Source organism: Aphis gossypii, chromosome 2, assembly GCF_020184175.1.
Source record: "Aphis gossypii isolate Hap1 chromosome 2, ASM2018417v2, whole genome shotgun sequence".
NCBI classification, from domain to species: domain Eukaryota; kingdom Metazoa; phylum Arthropoda; class Insecta; order Hemiptera; family Aphididae; genus Aphis; species Aphis gossypii.
The window spans coordinates 41,478,082-41,505,050 of NC_065531.1; the positions used below are offsets into that span (position 1 = coordinate 41,478,082).

The 26,969-nt window shown below is 26.5% G+C and overlaps 2 protein-coding genes across 2 annotated transcripts in view; one reads left to right on the forward strand and one right to left on the reverse strand.

Moving 5' to 3' along the window:
* Positions 1-2,620: 2,620 nt before the first annotated feature.
* LOC114120628 (transmembrane and coiled-coil domains protein 2) lies at positions 2,621-10,155 on the reverse strand. The gene is made up of 10 exons (XM_027982596.2): positions 9,875-10,155; positions 9,500-9,533; positions 9,305-9,438; positions 7,942-8,125; positions 7,720-7,867; positions 7,303-7,537; positions 7,186-7,230; positions 5,579-5,661; positions 5,354-5,507; positions 2,621-5,182 (listed from the first exon to the last, which is right to left on the reverse strand). Exons 3-10 carry the CDS (start codon positions 9,409-9,411, stop codon positions 4,516-4,518), a joined length of 1,623 nt encoding a protein of 540 aa, XP_027838397.1. The 5' UTR covers positions 9,412-9,438; positions 9,500-9,533; positions 9,875-10,155; the 3' UTR covers positions 2,621-4,515.
* Positions 10,156-21,308: 11,153 nt separating this feature from the next.
* The window catches only part of LOC114121050 (uncharacterized), a 54,031-nt gene continuing 48,370 nt past the window's right edge, over positions 21,309-26,969 (forward strand). Inside the window, 7 exon segments of the mRNA XM_050201480.1 lie at positions 21,309-21,492; positions 21,661-21,814; positions 23,146-23,269; positions 23,589-23,746; positions 23,819-23,901; positions 23,963-24,166; positions 26,878-26,958. Of these exon segments, the coding sequence (XP_050057437.1) occupies positions 21,754-21,814; positions 23,146-23,269; positions 23,589-23,746; positions 23,819-23,901; positions 23,963-24,166; positions 26,878-26,958 (711 nt within the window). The 5' untranslated portion in view covers positions 21,309-21,492; positions 21,661-21,753.

Below are 26,969 nucleotides of genomic sequence, written 5' to 3' on the forward strand. Positions count from 1 at the left end.
ATGTCGGGTGTAATAATAATTTGTCGTTCTCAGAGTTTGAATTTGTATAAATCTCTAATCCTTTTAGGTACCTACCTACATATCATTATGTAGAAGGTTAGGGTATTAGCGAGAAGATTTCTCTGTTTCTCATTCTCACGCGGTCGTTTTTCTGCACACTCGATGTTCCGATCGGGTCGACGTTAAAATATTATTTTTTAAATTAAAACCGGTTTAGTTATTTATATTTTATTTATCGTATAAATTACGTTGTTGTTTCTTTTTTTCAATAAAAAAAAACACACACACAACAAATTTAACAACAATAATTGTTTAATCGCACACCACGCGGTTGGCGCCCGACTGGACGATGGCTCGCCCACCTGATCTACATGTAATTATGACGTCATTTACATCAGCCTTGCCTGAGGTCGTGACATAACCCAGGAACACCTGTGAACGAGGTGCGCGCAGCATTCCTGAAATGGCTCAAACTATTGGCAAACACAAATACAATTATTAATTACGTCAAATAAAATACTTACCTATTTAGCTCTTTATTTATACTACCTGACACGTGCAGAATGCAGTCATGACAAAATGAAGTACGAGTGGTACGACTAAACTTCTATACCCTGCATATTACGAAGTGTCGTGGGCTACGAAAAATTTGTTAAAACAGTATTATATAATATTGCATTTGGACCCCGGACTAAGATAAACTAAGATGAGTATATCTTAGTCCGTGATTTGGACCGATTGGTGTTGATTCTAATATTAATCGATTATGTTTCTTAAAAATATTTCGTTAAATAGAAATTATACACACTGTACATGTCTACCAGCTACCTATTAGTTACTTACAAGTTTATAACATGTATTAACCCAATAACCCATGAACTGCAGGAATTTTAAGACGCACGCACATTTGATAAGATACGTATGTATAGTTTAATAATTATAAATATTTAAAAAACGTGCATAATATAATATTGTAGTATATCGTGTAGATGCACCATATTATCATAACTACGTACTATAAATAATCTTAGCTGGCAATGCCGGTGTCTGTACCTACATCGGAAGCACGAATTGATTAAACTAACTGGGTGGAGGTCATATTATATAGATATAATTCTATATTATAATATTATGTATTTATGTGCACAGACACATAGTGCATTTGAAAAAAATATAAAGATCTACCTGCAAAGATGTAGAAACTTATAATATTCTTGTATAATACGATATAAATAATTTATACTCCCAGTCGGCGAGTTCCAACACTTCGAAAAAGTCAATTATCGTCGTGTGTATATGGATTTATTGATTTGAAACGAAACGAGCAAATAATAGCTTATATCTAATTTATTCAAGAATTCAAGATACAAAACACTGTATCGAAAAAATAAATTGTTGTTAGCTGTGGGTATAAGTACCTACTATACTACTATAATTAACACGCCATATCAATGTTTTTATCATCACATCGATTATTAGTGTGCCTACCACGCAACACCCATCAGCCCATCGCTATTAATAACCACAATAAATATTATAATAAAGGTAGGTAATCTATAATATGCTATAGGTAACACACAATATAATAATTACGCATTTACAATACTATAATATAATAATTAAATAATAAATGGCGCAGTTGAAGAGTCAATTTCCGTTCGCTTGATATATTTTTCGAAGTACCTACCTACCTAATAAAATCGATAGGTACATTTTTATAGATACGATAAATAAAACATATTGTTTTTATAACCTCCATCGTTGTAAAGTGAATGACAACATAAGTTCGATACATGGTAGCTATACGCTACAGCCTACGTTTGTAGCAACATTTTAATATTAGCTATTAAAATATTATATAAATTAAATGTCTTATCTGGCATTACAATACTTCACTTTGAAATTCAAGAAACAACATTTGTCATAACTAATAAGAAGGTACCTACTAGGTTAACGTCGTGTTTAAGTACGTATTCACGTTTCCAATTGAAGACTCTAGTAGGTAGGTACCTACTTAATAAATTAAAAATATAAAAGTATTATACGATTATTCAGAAGTTCCCAAATCTATTTAAATTTGAATACTATATAATTTATTTTAGTAGGTGTTTTTTTATGGTTTTACAAAGGCCATTTAAACCATAGATAATAAAGATATGGATAGGCCACGCCTATGTTAAATATATTTGAGGCCCCGTGCCTGGAGGGGAAGGCAATTGAGGCATTTTTATAATGATAATTGATACTCTATATAGGTATACTTGTTTGGCCTCAACTGGACCCCTTAAATACCGCTGATAATACCGATATGTCCTATCCATATCTTTATTATCTATGATTTAAACCCTTCACCAAAACCATCACTCTTCTCCATGTTTCTTTTAATACATACATATTAAATTTATACATGGAAGCCCATAAATAATAACAATTTACGATTTTACATTGTTTTAATTTTTCATAAATTTTAAAAATAAGAAAATAAGTAAAAAATAAAGCTTATATTGCACTAAAATTAACATGGAAAATATATAGGTACTCATAAGCTTATGAGTCATTAGGTACATATCTAGAAAGATATACAATAAAAGGTAAAAACAAAAACAAATGATCAATCAACTTCTCAAACTGAAAATGTTTAATATATACATCAGTTAGACAATTTAGTAATCAGATCGTTTAGTAATAATTTCAAGTAACATTGATTTACATACTTATAATGAACATATAAAATTAACATTGAAAATTGAACCAAAAATATTAAATGGATTTAACAATGAATTTTCATTAGGTAATATCACATTTATATTACATAATATTAATGTTAACTCAGAAAGTCAATAATTTAACTTAAAAAAAAAAAAATACAGGAACTTGCCAACAATGAATAAATTTCAAGTCAATACAGAACACTAGATGTTATATTCAGAAGTATAGAAATTAATGTTGCCATCTCAAATCTAAACATACTATCTCAGACTTACAGAAGCATTGGACGGGGATAACATGATAAATGAGCAAAAAATACAGAACAAGTAAATAATACAATATTATAGGGTAACTTTAAATGTGCGATATGATTTGTACAAATGCAGTTGAATTTTTAGAAATACTCACAAAACACATTGCATGGAATAATAAAACCAATATTTTTCAATCATTTGAAATTCAAAAATAAATTGAATCATATTAAGTATACCTATACTATCCATACTACAATTTGTATAAAAAAAAATATTGAAGCAATAATAGACATTTTTACTAATTCTAATGAAAGGTAAAATACAGTAGAATCATGATCATGCCTTCATCAAAAGCCAGTAATCCGGCATTTGTGAAGACTGCCAGCTTCAATATTATATTTAACGAATCGTTTGTAAATTAGTTGATGGAATTTAATCTGCTGATAGTATTATTGGTATTTTTACCAGTTAAATTTTCAATTCTAATGAAAATTAATTAATTAAATTTTATATTTGTACGATGATCTGGCAGTATTAATGGTCCCCATATGTATTGGATCGTCAAGACTCTACTGTACATAAGTCTAGAAGATTGTATACTTATATAAAACTATAATTTTTAAACTTATGATGTAAGCTGGGCTATAGACATAAAAGAATATGGTTGTATTTTAAATACACAAAAAATAAATTAAATTTTTAAATAAAAACATATAAACAAATTTTTAAAAATGGCCTATTAAATTATAACATATTATAAAGTTAAATCATGACTTTAAATTAAACACAGCGAAGTAGTGAGTACTTAAATATTTATAGCATATACATAAATATTTCAATATTAAGTATGAAGAATATTGAAAAAAATGTATAGATTATAACTTACTAATTAGCTGTAATACTATATGTTACACAATAAAAATGACTAAAATTTAGATTGCAAAAGGCAAAGATATTCTATATAATATGAAATATATAATTATTATACATGATTTATTTTATGTACACAAATATCAATAATAATACAAATCACAAGACTTCCTAAACTACATCAATTCGTGGGGAAAGGGAGGAGGATCAAGCAAAATAATATTACACATAATAGATATAAAAGTAAATAAAAAAATATGCTATAATAAAAAATTATCATTATGACTTATAATAAATTTCAGTGCTACCATTTCGTTGTCTTCACTATCACCATGGGTGTCATTGAACCCTCATATCCAATCAATTATAAAACAAGTAAAATAATATATTTTATACATAAAAAAAAAAACAATTAAATTAATTTAAAATATGGTTTTAATAACAACAATAGTCATGGCAAGTTGAGAAGGATAGAGTAAGTTAAATACTATTTGTATTGTCTATTAGTTTATAAAGAATAATATTACAATGTAAAGATGATATGCTCATTATTGTTTTTCTCTCTAATACTGTCACAATATTATTTTATAAATTGTCATGGTAATTGGCCTTAGATTGAAAAAAAATTATCACATCAGTTTACATAGATGTATATATTATTGTGAAAAAAATAAAAAGGAAACTATTTAACGGATAACAAGGCTTGTTTGCCATGTTTAATGAGGTAATCACTCAGGCTGACACTATCTGGCCATTGTTTTACTGCAATGAATAACCCAGCAACAACAGCAGTTGTGGTAATAATTCTTAAACGTGTTCTTAAAAATGGCATCAGAATGCCAGCAAATGTGGCAACTAGGAGTAACACTACTTGGAGCACAGTGAGTAACACGTTTATTAATTTGACCACTAACGCACGAGCATTAGAATTGTCCAATCCCTCTAACGTGACATATTGTTGGTGCTGTGCTTGTTGATGTTCCATTTTTGACATTTTTGTTTGACATGCTTCAAGCATTTCATGAATATCACGAAGTCTTTCTTCACTCTGGTACTGCACTTTTTCTTCCATATCTGTGATGGTTTGTTTAAGATTTTCCACTTCATTCTGATGTAACTCGGTAAGATCATTTATTTGTTCTTCGAGCCGCTCAGTACGAAAGCGTTCTTCTTGAAGGGAATGGTTTAAAGATGCAATATCTTTGGATACTAACTGTTTTATGTGATCCATTTTTGAGCGTAAATGATCTAATTCAGCCCAAACTGGTTCCAAAGAAGTAGTTGCAGATGCAGGAGGTGGAGGTGCCCCAGGACCTGTTCGTGGAGGAATTGATTCACTGGTCACAGAACTAGAAAACAGAACATCATGGTAATTAAATATTATATTGGTAATCTTATAAGCAATAATTTGTTATGCAATCAATATTATTCCAACATTTATAAAATAAGACAAATATTAAAAAATATATTTATTTTACTCATGACTCAAATGAGCGAATATTAAAAAAAATAATAATTACCTGCATTCTGAAGCACCATCTTCACTACGTGATGCAGCAGGGCCGGCAGTTGATGCATGAAGTCCAACACCACCTGGCAAAGTAGCACTACCATGATGGTTACGACCACTCTGTTTATCACTATTATCTTCAGTTAGATCAGCTTCACTTGATCCTAAATTGAATAATTTATAATTTAACATTCTTATAACCAAAAGTTTTATAAAATAAAAATATAATATTAACTTGATATTGAATTGATATTGTCAGCACTACCAAACTTATTACGTATTAGATGAGCAAATTCTCGTGGTTTTGACATCACTGATCTAAATCATAAAAATCAAAAAAATTAAAACCAAAGATTAATATTTTGATAATATTAAATAATTTCAAATTAATAGACTACTTTAAGACCAAAATAGGTGACCATTATCATATTATTATATCAAAACTAAATGTTATTTTAACTGTCCTTTTGTCTAAAACTATACAATACTCTATTAATATTTGTGAAAACTTACAAATAATTAAGCAAAATATTTTGTAAGCACTATAGCTTTGTTATTTTTTTTACTAAATTTTAATTTTAAAATAGATATATTATAATTGAATAAAATCTTTTAAACTCTAGAAGAAAAATTTAAATTTATGGGAAACTATTTTACAACAGAAACATGATATTAAAAAAAAAATTACTGAATGGTTTTAGTTATGTTCAACTAATATTACATTTTTATAATAACAATTACTTTGATGTATGTTCAATTTAAACTTAAAACTAATAAAATACGAACAATCCATAACACTAAAATAACAACTAAAAATTGGGGATTTAAATGTTTAAAACATATTATCATACAGAATACCTATCATAATCATTGTTTTACAATATATGCAATGTATTATTTATTTTAAATAAAACAATACTTAAATAACTGTCTAAGTTAGAAAAAATAATTATAATAAGAAATAAGTAATTTAAAAATAAAAGAATTGAAATGCTTACATGTCTAAATCTTTAATCTGACTAAAATTATAATATTATAGAACAATTTTAATTCTATAGCACCATCAATAAAGATAATTTTTTATTCAACAAATAAATGATAGATAAAATATGTTTATTATCTTGGTATTTCAATGTAGTTTATTATGTTTTACTAATCTAAAGACCTTAATAATAATAAAAAAAAAATACTTTAATTGATTTATAATCCATATAAATAGTCATAGTAAGTTATGGTGATTAATATATACATCAATAATAAAATGCATATTTTAAATTAATTATAGATCATTAATATAATAACTATTAGTGTTCTAATAATTGATTGAAAATACTTTTTCTAAATCATATGAAGAATTTATTTATTGCCAAGATCCTAAATTACTTAGTCTATTAAGAATTTCTATTGAAGCAAAAAACTATGAACAAATAATAGTAATATTAGATTATGAATTAAAATATAATATTTTAATATTACCTATACTAATTATTTATCTAAGAATTTTTAAGTCAATTATATTATCAATAATATCAACTAACAATTGAGTCATGTAATAGTTAATATTAAATAATAATAAATGTGTTTAAAATAAGTGTTTCATTATTATCATAGTTTTGTAATTCAGTTTAAATTTTAATCATATATTAGGATTGTGAAAAGTCTCCTTAAGCTAAAAACAAGTGGAGTCCTGCTTATTTATTTAATATAAAATCATTGAATAAGAAACTAAAAAATTAAAAAATTAAATATTAATTTATAAATAATAATTTAAAATGGGTAAGCTATAAGTTATATTTTTAATAATTATGATATAATTAATTAAATAAAAACATTTATATTTACCCAGATAAACCAGAAATTCCATCTCTTATATTACCACCAACATGTCTAGAAATAAAAAAAAAATATATATACATGTATATATTAGAAATTGTACACAGTGCTATTCAAAGTATTTACCTTAGACCATGTCCAACATCTCTTAACATCTCTTTTGGTTGTTTTAAATGATGTGATGTTGTAAGCCCATGTGTTTCTAAGTCTTTTAATCGTTTATTATAACCTTCAAGTTTTTTTTGTAATTGTGATATACCAACGGCTGATTTTTGATTTTTTTTTTCAAATATTGATTTAATACGAGCCAGTTGTTGTTTATCTGCATTTGATGCTAATTTTAAATACTCATTGACATTATCTGCAAGCACACGTATTTAAAATATTATTAATTATTCTTATAACATGAATATACTCTTATTTTCAAAATGCTCATGTAAAACAACATTTTTTCATTGACTTTTGAACTTTAATTTCCGATTAATAAGAGTTATTCAAATATAAATTCATTAACAATTAGTAATCATATTTATAATTTTATACCATCTCTTGCAGTTTGTTCACTTCGTATCAAATCTTTGGTACGCACAATTTTAGATCGGACATGATCCATGGCTGCTCTAGTCTTTGTACCATCGGAATCATCAGCAAGTTCAGCACCATTGTATCCACCATATGAATAAAATAAATCCTATAAATATAAAAATGTTATTCTTCTAATTTTATAATCAATAGTTGGTAGTAGTATTCGTCTATTTTACATACACCATCATCTTCATTGTTGCCAGATGGGTTGGGTTCTTCACTAGATGCATAACTTGATAAATTATCAGGTCTAATAAGTCCAGTATCCGCAGATCCTCCCCGTTCATGGCGGACCACTCGAATACTTCCCGATGACCCCACAGGTGATTTACATCGGCTCATAGCAATTTCATCAGCCGAAAAACTAATTGAAAAGTTGTGGTTGCATTTATAAACATATACTAACATTTTTGGGGGATTATAAAAGTATATAAAAGATGGTAGAAATATATTGTTAAATTTCAAATTATAGGTACATTATAATTAAGATACCTCATCAAAAATTAAAATAATAATTTTTTAGAAACCTATAAACCTACAATGTTTTTATCGTTAGCTACAATTAATATTGTAACAATTTATTAAGTTTAACAAAAATAATTTTGAATTTTTCAGGAAATTATTTTAATTAAAAAATAATCTTAAAATGACTGCTTTTATTTTGTCTTTAAAATTAAATTATTAAAATATTAAAAGAATAATGAATAAAATTTATTATATTATGTATTATGTATAAAAAAAAAGGTAAATACTAATTTATTATTGTTTAATAAAATAAATAACTAGACTTTGTTTATAATTAGGTGCATAGTTCATGCAGATTAATCATGTAAACTTGACATAGAATAATTTTAAAACCATAAATAAATTAACTTCAATATTTTATTTCATTTACTCTGCAGACTTTTAAAAACTATAATTAAATTAACATATTAATTTTAACCAAGGTAATTTAATGAATATTAAGGCTCCATTTAAAATTTTAATTATCATATTCTACTCGAATTTATTAGTAATATTTATTTTGTGCAAAACTATTGATCAGGAAAGAATCACTTAACACGTTCAGCTCAACAACTAAAATAACACTAGACGCTTACAACTGACTAACAATAGGTAAATAACGAGAATAGTTATCTAAAAAAACTATTGCACAAGATAACAAGGGATCAAAGTTACTGGATAATGGTTATCATATCAATGGAATTTTTATTGAACAACAAACAGATAAGAAGGTGTTCATTAATAAAAAAGGTTGCTGAAATGTTTCATGCAATATTTAGTATTAGATAAATTAGTTATCTATAATTTAAATGTAACTATTTTAAGACTGGCTAATCCTTTATTATTATTTTATCGCTTTCATTTTATTTTCAATAAGAGTAGTATATGATTTAGGATTTTTACCATACACATTGTGTTTGTTTATGTTTAAAAAAATGTGTAGTATCAATTTGATAATGACAATAAGCAATAAAATTACTAAATTGTGTGTTTTATGATAAATGTAATTAATATATATTACTTAAAATTGTATACATACGTAGCAGCATTCCATGGTTTATTAGCCATTTTAGGCATTGGATTTTGTGAAGGAGAAAAACTCCGACTAGACTTTGATATCCTAATATCAGGCGTCAATGCATCCATAAAAATTGTATTTCACTATACTCATCTCTAAAAATGATAACAAAAATTAATTATTTAAGTACCTAAATAATATGATTTAAAAACTTACATGCAATTTAATTTTTCCACGAACAAACTGGATCCTGTAACAAAAGCAGGAAATAACCTTGAGCTTTATTGCCTCAAGAATTCAATAAAAACAAAGAATCCCTACAGAACTAAATCAATGTAAGGTACCAACAGGTGCAAAGGTTTATGCAAAACAAGGTATGATACCCAGAGTTACAGTAAATTTATCAGATCGCGCGGATTTCTTTTCAGATCAATAGAGAGTGTTGGACCGAAACTAATCAATTGTTTCAACAACTAGTTGACCTTAAAAAGAAAACCACAACGTCTAATGCTGCTGTTATTGGGTCGAAACAAATTGCCATTTGGATTGCAATGCTCGACAGAACATGGACGAGAATATTTTGCTACTCACTCGGACTTCATGATTGCATGATTATGTATTATAATTGCCAGACTAACGCCAGAATTTCGACGTAGGTCCTCGCCACGATAGATTTGAGATAGACGGTGAAGCATCCATGGCTGGGAAACAATAAAAACAACCCCAATTGGAGAGGATCTTGTATGGTTTTATTGTTTATTCGTTGTTCGTGTGTTTTGTAGAGAAGAAAAATCGTCGGACAGCGCGCAGCAATACTCAATACCTATCGCGAAACGACAACACACAAAAGGCTGAATTTTGCGTCAGATAAGTAATCACGAACAGATGATCGTCTCTCAGACAGTGGGCGGCGATGAGACGTACGATGACCTAGCGCCATCTGTCGGCATGTGTGGCGTATCATTGTACCTTAGAAATAGAATAATACCTATACTGTATTCTCGCTGTAAAAAAGTTTGAAATGTTTGAATAATAATGAATTAAATGAATTAATGAACAAATAACTAATAACAATAATAATATATTAGCATGAAACTGTGTCGTGAGAACCGATGAAACTATAGTGATACAGTAATCGAACACATTTAAAGTATGTATTTTTAATGTAAAAATGTAAAATTTTCAAATCGATATCTTTATGGCAATCTTTATGATACACTGTTTTGATTACTCAAGTTAAGCACTCAAGCCATCAATTCACTCATCAGGGTCGATTTTAAATATGAGCAATAATGAGTTATTTATAGTGCGGGTTTTAAGAGACGATAGTCGATCAATCTTTATAGTGACTTGAAACATATGTTGTCAAATCACTCAAATCAGTAAAAACTAAATTTTATTTTTTAGTGTTATCCGAAAGTATTTAATTAAATAGTCAAAGCCCAAAAATAAAATGTTTACTCCATTTTTAGAATTAAAAAGTAATGATATCACAGACCTAACAATAACAATTAATTAATAATTAATAGATACTTAATAAATATAGGTTTCTAGAATGAAAATATAAAGTGGTTTGATTTTTCTTCTTGTTTTTCTGTGAAAATAATATTTACCTATACCTGACTCAAAACCCAATGATTTCCACAATTTTGTTTGCACTAGTTCTTATCGTGTTAAAGATTTCTAAAAAAAAAATTAGCAAAGTCAGTCTGGGGTGGGGAGTGCTCAACTAGATTTATACTAAATAAAAATATATTGTCTTTATTGTAAATAAATCATTATTTTGTTTAATACGTGCACACAGACATGTAGGCATAGCACACTGCACGTAATATAATATAGGTATCTAATATATAATGTCTAAGTAGTAAATACCTAATATAAACAATATTGACGCCAATAAGTAGGTAACGACTAACGAGTAATGATGAATAACGACCGAGTAGTCAAAGCGTATTCTTTTAAATAAAATAAATAAATAATGTGTTTGTTTATTTTTGATCTTGGGAGACTCAAATCTGTCACTCAACTACTCAAGGGCTATACATTTCTAAACATGAACGTATGTCTTAATAAGTACTGTAATTTGACTGGTGTAACACACTAACGCGGTCATTTAATAAAAACATAGAACAACAATTGATAAAAAAGCCAGACCTTAATAAGTATAAACTATAAGTACCTACAAAATAATATTATATTTATTATATTTTTTATTTCGCGAATGGCGTGACAAAAAAAACTATTTGGTCTTATGTACCTATATCGTGTCATGATATATACAACTGACTATGCACGAAACATTAAAGATTTATAGCAGGCGAATATAAAACTAGAAAATAACGGCAGTAGATACCTATATATATATTGTATTAAGATAATGAAAATTCGGTCAACGGAGATTGGAGAATGACATTTAATTATGTTTATTATTATTTTGTTATTCAACGGATCTACGTATATTTATGGGCAAGTAAAAGAAGAGAAAACAATTTTGCTAATGCGTATTGTAGATAATTCGTATATAGCTTATAGCAATAATACGGAATTATTATTGTAATGTCGCGATGTCATGAAGTCATTGTAGTAAATAGTGCGGCGAACCGAGAAATGAACAACCGCCTAAGTCCAAAGGAAAATAAGGATGCGATTTCTCGGGTTGTTAACGCCAGACTATATAGGTTCTATCTACAATTTTATATTCGAATAACCATCGTATACCTGATGCAACTATATACGACTGCTGCACGCATGCACTCTTTAAATTAATATTATTTATCTATACGGCAGTACGACTGTACGAATAAACTATATACACTGCAGCAGTGTCATAAAAGGTGACATTTTATATTAATTTAGAGTGACTAAATAATTGGGTTAAAGCAATATTGCAGCTATATCGTATAGGAGAAGTCGTATTAAGGTTAGTTTTAGTATAAGCCTTATTTAGTCTTATTCTTTCGTCTTTAATTTTTATTGTTTATACAACTTATTTACGGATTATTATTTAACGTTTTTATGTTTTAAGTATTAATAATTATAATATAATATTATTGTACTGCTACAATTTCAAATCATTAAAATTTAGGTTGCTGAAATTCCAGCAGTTTTAATATTTTTCATTATCGTAAAATGTTTAAAACAATGAACCAATGATATTGTGTCTGCAACATCATATATTTTCTAGCAGGTAGTTTTATGGAAAATTGTAATAATTAATAAGACAATTAGTATAGATTGAGCAGAGGTTCGTTAAATTCCTCCCTCCTCCCCTAAAATAGTAGAGCTATGAATTGCTAATTATACTACTATTTCACTTATCTCAATTCAGAATGTGTAACTGTGTAAGTAACTAAAAACTGTATAGAATAAAGTACATCGTAGTATCTCAATAAAGGCCAATATCACTTCGAGTCCAAGTTTATGAAACAGAAAACAAAACTAGAGAAGTTGAGGATGTGCCCTAGAGGTCTGATACTCTAATGTACAGCGCTACCTACTATTAATTATAGTACCTACTATATTATACTTTCCTAAACCCTTCAATATTTTTCGTGGAAATCTTTATGGGTTATGAATTCAAAATTCATAAAGATAACTGATAAGCAGTTATTATTATAAAAAATTACTTGACCATTTATCACATGTCTTCATTATTTTCTTCTTAAAACTATTTACTGTTCCATATAATATTAAATACAATAATACAATATCACCAACGGCTAGTAAAATATTACAAACCATACACTAACGACCAACTGTATAACAAAATAAGAGTTGTAATAATAATTGTATGTTTTCAGGTTACAAGTTTGTGAATACTATACTGTTAATATTTATTTAAAAGTCCGAGTATATATTGTAGAATTGGCTACATATATCACGTTTTTGAAGAAAGGAAATTTAATATAATTTTTTTTTATTTCTGTTTTTGTTTGAAATATGTGTATAACTATGTCAATGAAATAATTTTAAAAAATTGGTCTGAGATTGAACTAATTTAATGAGATTAACCAATACATTATTTACAAATATTAGGTATTTGAATTGCATATTTGTTAATATTTTAACTTATAAGTGCCTGTTATATATTTTCTTAAAAACTTGATCATAAGGACTAGATATAGGTAGGTACTCACTGCTCTGCAAGTACCAAAAGTCAATGGTAATATTTGATATTGATAATTAACTACCTACCTATCACTTATTACAATTATTATATATATATCATTATTATTATACATTGAAATGTATAGTTAATTTATTGGTTAAAAAAAACCAATGTCCAAATATTTCAAATTATATTTTAATTTGAAAAGTATTACAAATTTGTGAATTGTATTGATAGTTGATATACAGATATAGTTATTGTAGATTCTACAATTTTAAAATTATAGATAGTTGAACGTCAAATTATTCGAATTTTTCGTTACAGTTAATGATTATTTTCTAAGAAAAATGATCTAAACCTCTTTATCTTGATACTTGAATTTTTTTTTATTTATTCTTCTTTACTTTTGAGATTATATCAATATTCTAGTTTACAAATATCATACCTACTTAAGGACTTGATAACACAAGCTATAACCTATATTTATTCACAGAATAAATATTAAATATTATAATATTAATATAGATACAAATATATAATATAGGCAATCTTTTACATTAATATATGATATTACCTATATTATGTTATTTATAAATCATAACGTATTTATTAATTTATAGATAATACCTATATTGTTGACCTAAATAATTATTGTAAAAAAGTTACAAACATTAAAAATATTTGTTGGATAATAATAAAAATCGAAACTGACTTATTAACCTCACTTCTTAGTCTTCATGATATGATATTTACATAATATATATATGAAATAAGTATACAGTATCGCCGTGTAACTATAGAATTACCTATTTGTCATATATTTGTTACATTGAAACCTCGAAAAAAAAACTGAAGTTTGAAAAATCGATAGTATTAATCAAAGACATGTATAATTTGTGTGTGGTTTTATTTTTTTTTATCCAAAATTGGTATATAATTTATTCATTTAACCACATAGGAAATTCTGTACTCCGTTAATTTAATTGTTCTTATAAACCCTTATAATATCTTAAAATGTATTTTAATGCTCCCAAAGTCTCTATGATCATATTATTTATAAAAAATTATATTTCAAGAAAGAATAATAAATTTTATCCGTAGATGTTAACTCTATAATATTATTGATATTATCTAAATAGTTTTTGTTTTTTGAAAAACTTTTTTTTGTTCTTGAGAGTTGAGAATGTATAAGTATAATTGTACAAATCTTATTTTTTTGCCAAAAAATTAAAATTATGTTTAATTTTAATTTTAAAATTATAGAATTAACTGTAAACTCGATTAGCAAAATAAAATATGATAAAATGGTTGCGATTTATTGTGTCTGGATATGCTCCTTGAATATATGAAAATTCAATTTAATGGCTATGAAAAAAAATTGGGGAATTGTATAATATGCCACTATAGGTGATGGATGGCACCAACTGAAAAAATCTTAGTTGCATTACCGACAATTTAGGTAACTAATTATACAGGACTATAATTTTATTTATAATTATTAAATAATTGTAATAAAATTATATAATTTTTTATATTTATAATTATAATTATATAAAAATTGTACATTTTGTTTTACAAACACATTGTTTGTACTTTTGAGTCGTGGGCCTTGACCACCAAAAAATGTCAAGTTATTGGCTATTTCCCCGAGTGTTTTTTTCTTTATAAAAATTCTTCATATTTATATGCGGTTCAGAGTAGACACTTAATTGAAACCGGGTGTAGGTAATGTTAATACTATTTGAGAGTATATATACTCTTATGTTACATAGTATACGTACTAAAGGTATACCTTTTAAAAATATTAAACAGATAATTATGAAAACATGATATTCATGAACATGATTCATAGTAATTATTAAATTATTTAAATTTATCTGGTATCATTTATAAACATTTTGTACTTAGGTAAAACTGTATTAGGTACATTTATACTTTTTCATCCTTATAATATGAAGTTTCTATAGTTTTTAACAAATTTTTACTTTAATCATTCTGTAGTGATTTAATAATGTATTATTGTAGAATGTAGATGCACAATAGGTTAATAGTCAATAACCATTTAAAGTACTAAATAATATAGTTATAAAAACTATGTTTTCACTTTATCCAATTAGTATAACTTATAAATATTGGCTATTTTCGAACTTCAGCCGTAACATTTATGAAATTATGTTACTATATAGAATAAACTCTATAGTACAATACTAAAAATTAAAACAAAATATTTTGTCCTTAAAAATGAATATGTTTTCATTATTCTTCAATGCAATATCAATAAACCTACATTTCACGTCGTTATTTTTATTTATATGTGACCTTAGAGCTATGTACGAAATGTCGATATACCTACATTACACCTGAGACCCGAGTACCTGACCTATCATTCAAATCAATTATCAATAGACTAAAATAAATTAAAATACAATTATTTCCAATATAATAAATAATCGAATAAACATAATGATTACAATATGCTAATATAGATAATGTACTATATTTACTATAAAAGAAAACAATGAGCTATTTAAATTTTTTAATTAGAATAGTACCTATAGGCTATAGGTACCTAATGACATTGATTATATACTATTATTACTTTATGTCTTTATGTATACTTTAAAATCTATTTTGTAAATATCTTTTAATATTAAATATTTTTTGTTTTGAGTAACTTTTTATCAGTTAATATACTATTTTTATTAGTTATTACTTATTATTAATAAATTACGTATATATATATATAAATATATAATAACATAAACAATGTAATTAATTACTAATAACGTATTGATTATGAAAGTATAATAAGAATGAATTTAAATTGCAACTCACTAATACGAGTTGTAATTAAAATGACAACATTTAACTAAAATTATTTATAACATTTATTAAAATATACAAAAGTCAATGGGGAGGATATAACTGATATAACTCTTAACCTCCCACTTAGGCACGCTGCTGGAACCTGTAGTGATAAATATTTAATATTGTTGACGAGATTAATCGAAAAATGAATCTGAGTGCCGAGTGGATCTGTCGAGTGGATAGTGAAACGATAAATATATTGCTTTCACAAGATGTATTTTTTTATTTTTCAATGAAATTTTATTTTATAATAGTACAACATTACGAAAAATCAATTTAATAAGATACTCATTTGAATTTGTTTACCAAGTATACTGTTTATAGTTTATTTATAATAGTATTTAATAGACATAACTACATAACTACATAAGGTACCGCACTACCTAATATATAGTTTTCAAAATATTTTGGTTCCTTTTTGTGTATATTATGTCTATATATATATTATATATAATATGAAATTTTTTAGTCTTTTAGTTTTTTTTTTTCGATTTACTTATGATAAACATTTCTTTTTTTTATTAGTCGAAAACCGTGTGCAAAATGTTGTGCTATAATTGGTTTATTGGTTTCCAGTTTGTAGGTCCCATACGGCTATACAAACGTACAATCATTCTTATATATTATGTATCTATTGTATCTAGATAAGAATGTAATACTCAAGTAATATAATCATTATTATTTTTATTTTTATTTATTCACATAATATATAAATTATAAACTTTAGTTAATAAAATAATAATACCTATACAGCATACACTATACACGTACAGTAGGTCATTAGTCATAATCGTAAATAATTAAATGAATGCATTAAAATTTAAAAGTGACCTATAATATTATTAAATTTCAGGCTTCAAAGAATTGCAATTTTGTTACATGTATGAATTGGCTAAATTTATTGTCTAATGAAATAATGTGTCAATTATCTGTATATTACTATCATAGTCCATAAAAATATTAAATATTAAAAAGCAATTCTTGTCATTAATCTATTCGTTTATGTAGTCAGATGTAGTACATGGTATAATTATATATAAATTATTGGCTGTATATAATAATATATGTAATAGGTATATTTAAAATCTACATGAAATTAAATTGATTTTATTCGATTTTAATATTAACGAATTGATCGTATAATGAGCACATTCCATTGGGATAACAAAAAAATTAATTTTCGTTATGCTAAAGTAATAATTAATTTCAATTGCCATCAGTTTTAACAATGCTACGTTTATCTCATGACTTCTCGTAATGTGATGCTCTGATATTTTAGCTTGCGGGTCTCTCCTATAACACATTTCGGCCCCTCGATAATATTGTTATGATGTATAATAAGTGATTACTGCATGAGTCATTGCTGTTTACTGGCCCCTCTAAATATAGAGTACTGAGTAGGTATATAATAAAGTTAAACATAAGTACAGTAAAAAAACAAAAGCAGACACATACATCTATTAGTATATTACACACATAATATTTACATGTTAAAATTTATATCTACATTGATGGCCACCTATATACTTGCAAAGATAAAAAAGTTGGAAAGTACTATATAATATAATACAATAATAATTATACAATTATAAATTGTAGGTATTCTGTGTACACATTATAATCATATATTAATTTTCCCGTGGGCATAGTAGTTTAATTTTCAATAATTTAATGTGTTTTGATTTACAAATTTATTTATAATCTATACCAGGGAAGACCAAACTGTTTTTGGTCACAAGTATATTTTACCTTTGGGGATCGACTTCCGTAGAACATTTTTTTTATTGTTGAATAACTATAATTATTATTAAGAAACGTACTTGCATAAAGTGTATAATATACATTTAAAATAAATTTTAATATGGTCGACTATGAAATTGTCAGCTATCGACCGTTTGGCCTCCCCTATTCTATACCTCTTTAATGTTTAGTATATAAACATAAATTCTACTATGGAGATATGTTAAATATTATACTAGCTGTCACCTGCGACCCGCGTGCTCTGCCCCCGAGGATAGTGGTTTGCAAATTGCGGAGCTGTTTTAAATCGTGTCTAGTCGTCTTATAGTTATTTTTATCATAACATTTTATAAAGTGTACATATACCTTATGGCTTATACCTATGGCTACGCAAAATAATAATAATTTAAGGTGTTTATAAATTCTCAAAAATCTACTTATAGATAATAAAAACATTTTTTTTTCTAAACATTTATATCATTATTCTTACACTCGGGAAATAAATTATATAATAATATAACAAAGTCGCTAAATGAATAACAATAACAATAATAATGATTAAATAAACAAAAATGGGCATGGTATTCTGTGGGTTTTCGCATCATACAGCCAATCCGCACGCTACTGACTTTACTACACTACTTTTCTATTGCAGGTTATTATTCTTATTGGATGCATTTTAAGTTTTAACCTATGATAACTTTCGAGTCTCAAAATTAAGTATGTTAGTCGTAGTTAGAACGTAGTGATCTATACTTCAAACCCCACAAGACCGTTCAAAGCACCAAGATGTTGTCACATTTCATATATAGCTATACCTATCGACAATAATAATTGATTCATCGTCGATTCTATATACACATTATGAGGTGGGTCGTGCTTAACTACACTTATACGAATTACGCTTTAAACAATTATTTCAATATATTATAATATATACGTAATAATTACGTATATATATTATAATATACACCTACGTAATAATTACGTATACCTAATACATATACGTCGAAATTCAAATTTTACAGAAAGGACAAAAAACTTTTTGGTTAATGATATGCTTTCATATTATGGTTGTAAATTGCTAATTTATTCAATAAAATAAATAACGGTCAATTTGTCGCATGCAGATAACCAATAAAACCCAATAAACATCTTAAATCACTGATGAAAGGAACTATTTACATTATTTGGTCACGTGGAAACTTATACGTATAGTTGTGATTATGTGGCTCAATAGGTAAGTGTGACCTATTTCGTGTGACACCAGAGACAAGAAAGTCCTAATGAGGATCTTCGTCGCTAAGGAAAAGACCAATTTCTTTAGAAACACAGAGACTTTTTATGGAGCCACCCGTGACTCTGGACGGCTAGACCAAGTCGGTCACCTCTCATCACTCATCAGTGCATGAGCTCATGAGCAGTGAGCACCCATCAAACGAAGAAGTGCGTAAGCATCATCCACACTAACAAGAGCACGACCAGTGATCATCAACCCATTCTAACACACTTACACACAGGATTCTGCAAGCGACAACTGGGCCTTTTATTTTTAACGAAAATATTACAATTTTGTATTTATTTAGATTTGAGTGTCTAAATTCTAAAACCTTTAAAATCTTATTGAGTCATCTGCGCAATCAAACACAGCTTTGAATAAAGTAAGGTGCATGCGTATTATATTATCTACATATATTAATTTTTACAGTTTAATTATTAATATTTTATTACTACGATGTCATTCTCGAATTACGACCTCGAGAACCCTCCGGCGATCAGGAGGAAAGTACCTAACAACGCAAATTTAAATAATTTAATAATTATATCTGATAGGTGACACTATATTCTACACTTCTACAGCACTTATAAGTGTAGGGAAGAGTCCCATAGATTCCGGCATTCATTCAAGGCTTGTGTAGTTGTGTCCCTTGTGTTTGGCCGCACAATAAATTTATTAAACGTACCATACACGTACTTTATATTTTTTTACCCATTTTTATTTATTTTATTATTGTTATTTTTGTTTTATTTTTGCGTTATTACTTATTACATTATTTTGTGTAACTTATTATGTTCCCTTTTCGAAATAAATGAAATAAAGATACACATAGGTAGGTACCTACTGTTACTATAGAATATAGAAACACGTAGATATTTTTTGTTTTCACACCACATAGTGTGTATTTAGATACAAATAACATATTTCTGTAAAAAATTTGAAAATGTCAAAATATTGGAAATGTTCTGTTATAAAAGTGGTACTAAAATTTACAAAGGTACTTACCTCTGTCTAGAATTTAGTAGGTATTTTCTTTATTTCAAGGAGAGCAGAATATTAGGAGAGTAATAACTAGGGCTAAGTTTTGATTTCAGTACAAAGTGAATCTTTTTAGTTGATCTTTGGCAAAGCTTTTCGTGTACAAAATTCGTTTAATGTAACAGTTGCTTCAAAACTAAAACATTATTTCGAAATTTTTTCATTTTTAAAGAATTTTTTAGTATAATTGAGACATTTTGTTGGTTTTATATGTTTTAAAAAAATAAAATAAAATAAAAGCATGAGAAAATAAAAAGGCATTTAGGAAGGTGTAGAAAAAAGCAATATGCAGTATATCAAGTTAATTTTTTCCTAACGCCATTGACTTAAAATAATAAACTTCGAATAGGTAATTTAGAAATGTAGAATACATTTTAAAATATAAAATTAAATGCATATTGCATTTTGCTCAGCATCAATATTGCAATGTTTACAAAACATAAATTTATCATACAACTTACCTACAATGTAAACCTTATGGTATGAGATATAAATTAATAAAAGGAAAAGGATTAAGGAGCTTTATTGTTTTTTTAACTGGCAAGTGGTAATCATGCATAACAAATTATGATAATATTTTTTCACGAATACCTACGTAAAAAAATAACATTTTATATGGTAACAATAGAACAGTACCTATATTATTAAATTAATATACATAATATTAGACGTTTATATAGATAGGTATTTATGGAGCCAATGCGCCCAATGGGGGGCCTCTGTTGATAACCCACGGTTTCCCAGTAAATACGCCACTGCTCTGCTTGAATTCTAAAATTAGACGAATGTTGACAAAATTGATTTCTTTAGTTTGTTATAATTCAAAAAGAAATAATCGTAGAACTTAAAGAAAACATAGAAACATTAGAACATTAAAATTGTTAATATTTTTATCACTTGTTTATGTTATTCACAGAACGATAAGTCCGAGATAACAGTATATTAATATTATCACCAAACGATAAACGGTAAACATGCTTTCAAATATAATTTTGATTTATAATATCCTTTCAGTTTTATTGTGGTTTTATCGTTCAGAATGGTTATAGTATCAAATATCAAACATCAATTAACCGGTAACAACAATCTTTGGGTAAAAATTATTCTATTTTTATTCATTTTCCCATGATTGGTGTATTATTGCTTATTTTGTGTTCAATGGCTAATGGTTGAGTAAGTTGACTCCAGTTATGTCTTGTTTACTTTTAACAGTTTTAGTTTTGTACGGTTATTGTCTATTATAATATAATAGTGACATTTTAACTGATAACTTTTAAACTCTCAAAGTTAAATAATGTAATTAGTAATTTCTATTTACGTGAATCGTGATTATTGTTAAAGGTACCTATGTTAAAACTTGAAGATTCAAATTTTGGTTTCAATTTCATGTGTTTTTTCAGTCACCGTCCAAAGCTGTAATATTTATCTAACACCATGAATCGTTCTAATAAGATTCCTTGTTGTTCTCGATGCTCTACAAATTATCATATTGGAGGTAATTATTATTTAACAATTTATTTGTTATAATTTAAAGTTAGATACCTAAGTATGTTTATAAAATAAATTATAACATAGTTATTGTCTAGTTTACTTGTTACTTATTACTGTTACCTATTACAGTAGGTAGTTGTATTATAGTTGTATGTACATACTTAAAATACCTATCTATATACTTAAGAGATAGTTTTTAACATAGGTTGTATGATGTACACATATGTTTTATTAACTTTTTTTTTCAAACAATTAGAATTATTATCATATATTTTGTATATGTAAAATGTAGAGTTTTTTTAATTTAAACTATATAAATAAATATTTGTGTAGGTTAGTAAAATTAGAAATAAGTGGATCTAATAAAATATTTGTTTTAGGTAAATCTTTTTATTTTAATATCTCATCTCGTTATCATTTTTCAACATTATTACTAAAGCTTAGTGGCGTTACGAGCTTATTTTTTTGTGGCAATTGCCCCAAACAATTTTAGGTGGATGGGTAATTTTGTTAGATCGTAACAATATTTTTGTATTTCACTATTATTATAATCTATAAATATTATAATGTATTATTTTTAATGTTAATATATAGGTATATCGGCAGGTTTTTTTATGTGTGCCGTGTGGGCAGGTTGGTGGGTAATTTCAATGTTTGCCCCTGTAAAGAAAATGTTTGTGACGCCACTACTTAAGCTAATTTCTTTAATTGAATAATCGTACCATTATGGTTGTAAAAATAAAATAAATTCTTTTCTAGTTTTTCCAGTTGGGTGATGATTAGAGATAGGACTTATTAACATCTATAATAATAGTATTGATAAAGCATATTCAGATAATTTTGTAGCAGTAGTATGGTCTTGAGCTCTTAGGTCTAGGTACTTATAATCATTTTTATAATTTGATGATTTTATTATAGCTTTAATGAATATTATAAAAATAAAGGTACTATTATATCACAGTGGCGTATTTAGGATTTTGTCCAGGGGGGGGGATATAAGTTGGAAAACATAATTTGAGGGGGGTACATTTACCAACGTTATTAAACTTACTAGTAAAAAAAATACCAAGGGGGGATCTATCCCCCATATCCCCCCTCCCGTAAATACGCCACTGTTATATCATAAAGAGGTTCTCAAAGCCAGAAAATTACTTGGCATTAAGTATTCTGATTCATATATTGTCCAAAAATTTTTAATAATAATAATTTAGAAGTTATTTCTGTTCAATTAATTTTGGGTTTTATTTTAATAGTTTCTTATTTAAACAATCACGTTATAGTTGAAGTTGTACAAAAACTATAAAATATAATAGCTATATTTGTTCTTTATTATAGATGTAAATGGATCCAAAGTTCCAATGTTGTTAGCATGTGGACATGATATGTGCAGAAGTTGTATTAAGTACATGTACAGGAAGAATAAACAAGTTATTTGTGAATTTTGTCGAACTGATAGCATGTATGAAATATTTTTAATATTATTCAATGCCAAATTATTTTATAGTTAGTTTCAACTTAAATTTCATGGAATTGGGTGATTTAAGTAATTGTGGACAATTCAAAATAAGTCTAAAATTAACATAATTCTTTCAACATGATTTATTAACATTAAATTATTAGATTATTATGATTAATATGTATTTATTATTTTTGTTTATTTATATATTTTTATGCATCTATAATATTGTTATCATATATATACATAATTTGTATATGTTATGACTTGGTTCCATGGAGTACCATAGATAATTGAGAGCTTACTGTATTATAATTTATAGGATTAAATGTGATGAAGAATTATCGAACATACCAATACACTATTTTATAGTTGGCAAAGTATGGTACTTATCATATAACAAAAAGCTCAAAATATATCAAGATATTTCTAATTTAAGGATGAAAAATTTATCACCAGAGTCTTTAATTAAAACTAAAGGTTAGTTATTATTAATTTGATTTTTTCTAAATATATTTATATATTACATTTATTTTACAATAATCATTTTAGAAAATTGTCAAACTTGTCAAAAATATGCATCTGTCTTTTGTCAACAATGCAATGAAATATATTGTGAAGATTGTTCTGAAGAGGTAATTATTTACAACTTAAACATAAATTTTAAATATATTATAATGTTTATCAATTTTGTAGTTTCATAATATAGAGAATCAAATAATGTCACAGCATGATTTAAAAAAACTAGATACCACACACCTTGAATTTCTCAAAGCATTCAAATGTGATCTTCATTTGAAATCAATTGATTTTATTTGTATTACATGTGAACGGCAAATGTGTTCAATTTGTGCTGTTGAACATGATCGAAATCATGATATTAAACATTTGGAAAAATATGTAAGGATCAAGAGCATTTATTTATTTAAAATTTTATATCATAATTCTTGTATAATAGTTTATTAATACTAATTAATGTCACAAATTCATTGTAAAGGGAAAAATCAGTTATGCGTGATAGTAAAACACAGAAAGTTGAATGAACCAATATATATATATATCAATATTTTCTCAAAATATTTATAAAATATGTGCTTCTTAATCATGTGTAAAATTAAATTAGTTTTATTTGTATAAATATACAGTCGAGTCTCAAAAACTTGAATTTCAAGAGAGGTAAAAATTAATTCGACTTAAGTATTCTGTAAGTTACTAATATTGCATTTAGTGTATAGGAATTCCATAGGAACAATAAAAAATATTGAGTTATTGAGACTTGACTGTATTGTTATAAAAATTTAATATTAGTAATGTAATAAATACAATAAATTTCAGAAAGAATTATATCTACCCAGGGTCGTATTACTGCTTAGGCTATTTTAGGGTGGCAAATTTTATCGGTCAAAATGAAATAGCAAATTTTACCTCTGTAAATTAGGTGGTAAATTTATTTAAGCCTAAGTGATGGCAAAAACCTTAATCCGGCCCTGTATCTACTTATTAACTCTAAAAATGAACAAAAAGACTTAAATAGCTATATCAAAATATAACCACTTGGTGATATAGGCTAATAGACCATTTCTACTCAGAATGGGTTTTCTAATACATTGATATATCATTAAATTTAAATTTAATCAATGTTGAAAAATTAATTAAAATTCATTTAACAATGACTCACTTGACACTTAATGTACAGCAAAGCAGTACTCATTTACCTACCTATTTTTTTTTTTTTTTATATACAGGGTGCGGCATAAGTCGGTTCCCGCTGTTTAGTTATCGCAAAACTGCTTATTATTGTTATTAATAATTAATTTATTATTATAATATCTAATAAATCTATATACAATATACATATTTAATTTGTTGTGTTAATTGGGGAACCGACTTATGCCCGCATCCTGTATATATATATATAGTTTTCAATAATATTTAATTTGATTATTGTATTTATACTTATTTTATGTTTTTGTGTAATTAGATAAATTATGTAAACATTTCATTTATGGATGGGCCGGTTCTTAAAAAAATTATTGGTTCCAGTTCTTGTCCAGTTCCAAAATATTCCCCCTCTGTTCTCAATACCAGTAGTTTTTCTTTAAAAAAAAAACTTAAAATTAAGAATAGTAAATAATACATTGTTTAATACTATAATTTATAAATAATTTAAATTGTTATTCATTAAAATAATTTAAATTTATAACAATATTTTATTACAGTATTCAGTTCATTACAAACATAGAAATAATTAATAAATATTATATAAGTAATCAATTGTATTATCAGTTATCAACTGATCACAGTATCATCAAACGGTGTGAACCAAGAAAAAAAGAATCGATGCTGTTAAAAATTTATGTAAGAACCGAGAACCAGAACCGTCCCATTCCTAATTTCATAGTATAAAATTTCAAATTTCAAATAAAATGAACTGTAGCAGTTATATAGTTAAATAATTGATACTTTTTATTTTATATTTCAACTTATATATTAATTTTTATTAGATACCTAAATAAGCATTAAATTACAGCTGACATATTATAAATAATAAACTTATAATGTGTGTTAAATCAATTTTTATTTTATATTTTACAACATTAATGATTGGTGTATAATATTATATAATAGGTACTTTTCGATTATCTTGATTACCTCCTCAAAGTCTCGACCAACATTTATTTGTCATTTATATAATTAATATAATGTTAAATGTATATTATAGTATAATTTTATCATCACATGATCGCGATTACCTTTCTTTATAGTATATAATTAAAAAAAAACCAATAAAAAAATATTAAAACTATTACAAAAACTAAAAATAAAATTTTTAATTAATTACTAACTTGAGGAGGAAAATGTTCAGCCATGCAATTTAAAACACTTATAAATGGATTATCGTGCTCATGACACCACATGAATTTAACCAAATAATTGTCCAAAGATTAGAGGCCAGCTCTGCCACTCACTCGCTTGGATATTTAAATGAAAATATCCCTCAATTTGCTATGCAACACCACCTAAATTAGGCCATAGGCATGGATTTATTTGTGAACACAGGGTTAAAAAACGATTCTCATAATTTTGTTAATAGCAGGGTTGGTAATAATTATTAAATCATAGTTATTTGGTTGGTTAAATATTCTCGATTGACTGAAGACAGCAGACGTCTACATATGTATGTAGTCTAGATAACGGAACTAGACCAGTGGTAGTCGTGGCATCAGCCGGTAGTCAGGAAAATTCGGGATACTCGAAAAGTACCATATAAATATAATTAACTATAATACCTTATTCCATCTAAAACTGAACCACTTGGCCAACCAAAATGTGTTTGGTTTGTGCATTCCCACCACAATACGACGGCTAGCAATAACTGTCTGCTAATTACAAAACGCATAACTATAGCCTGGGGGTCAGCAATAATCGGTGGTTCCATCTATGTGCACGAAATCAGTTCATTTTTAGATGAAATAGGGTAGGGTATATATTGTGAATCCAACTATTTAGTATTAAATAAACTATTCATATTAAAATTATGTAGAATTAACACATACCATTTGAATTCAGTTAATAAATATTTCTAAAAATTTCTATTTTTTTGTTTATAGTATGAAAAAGAAGTACACCGTTTAAATGAATATTTATTAAAAGGAGACATTTTACTTAAAAGGTTGAAACATTATCGAAATGTAAGTACTTG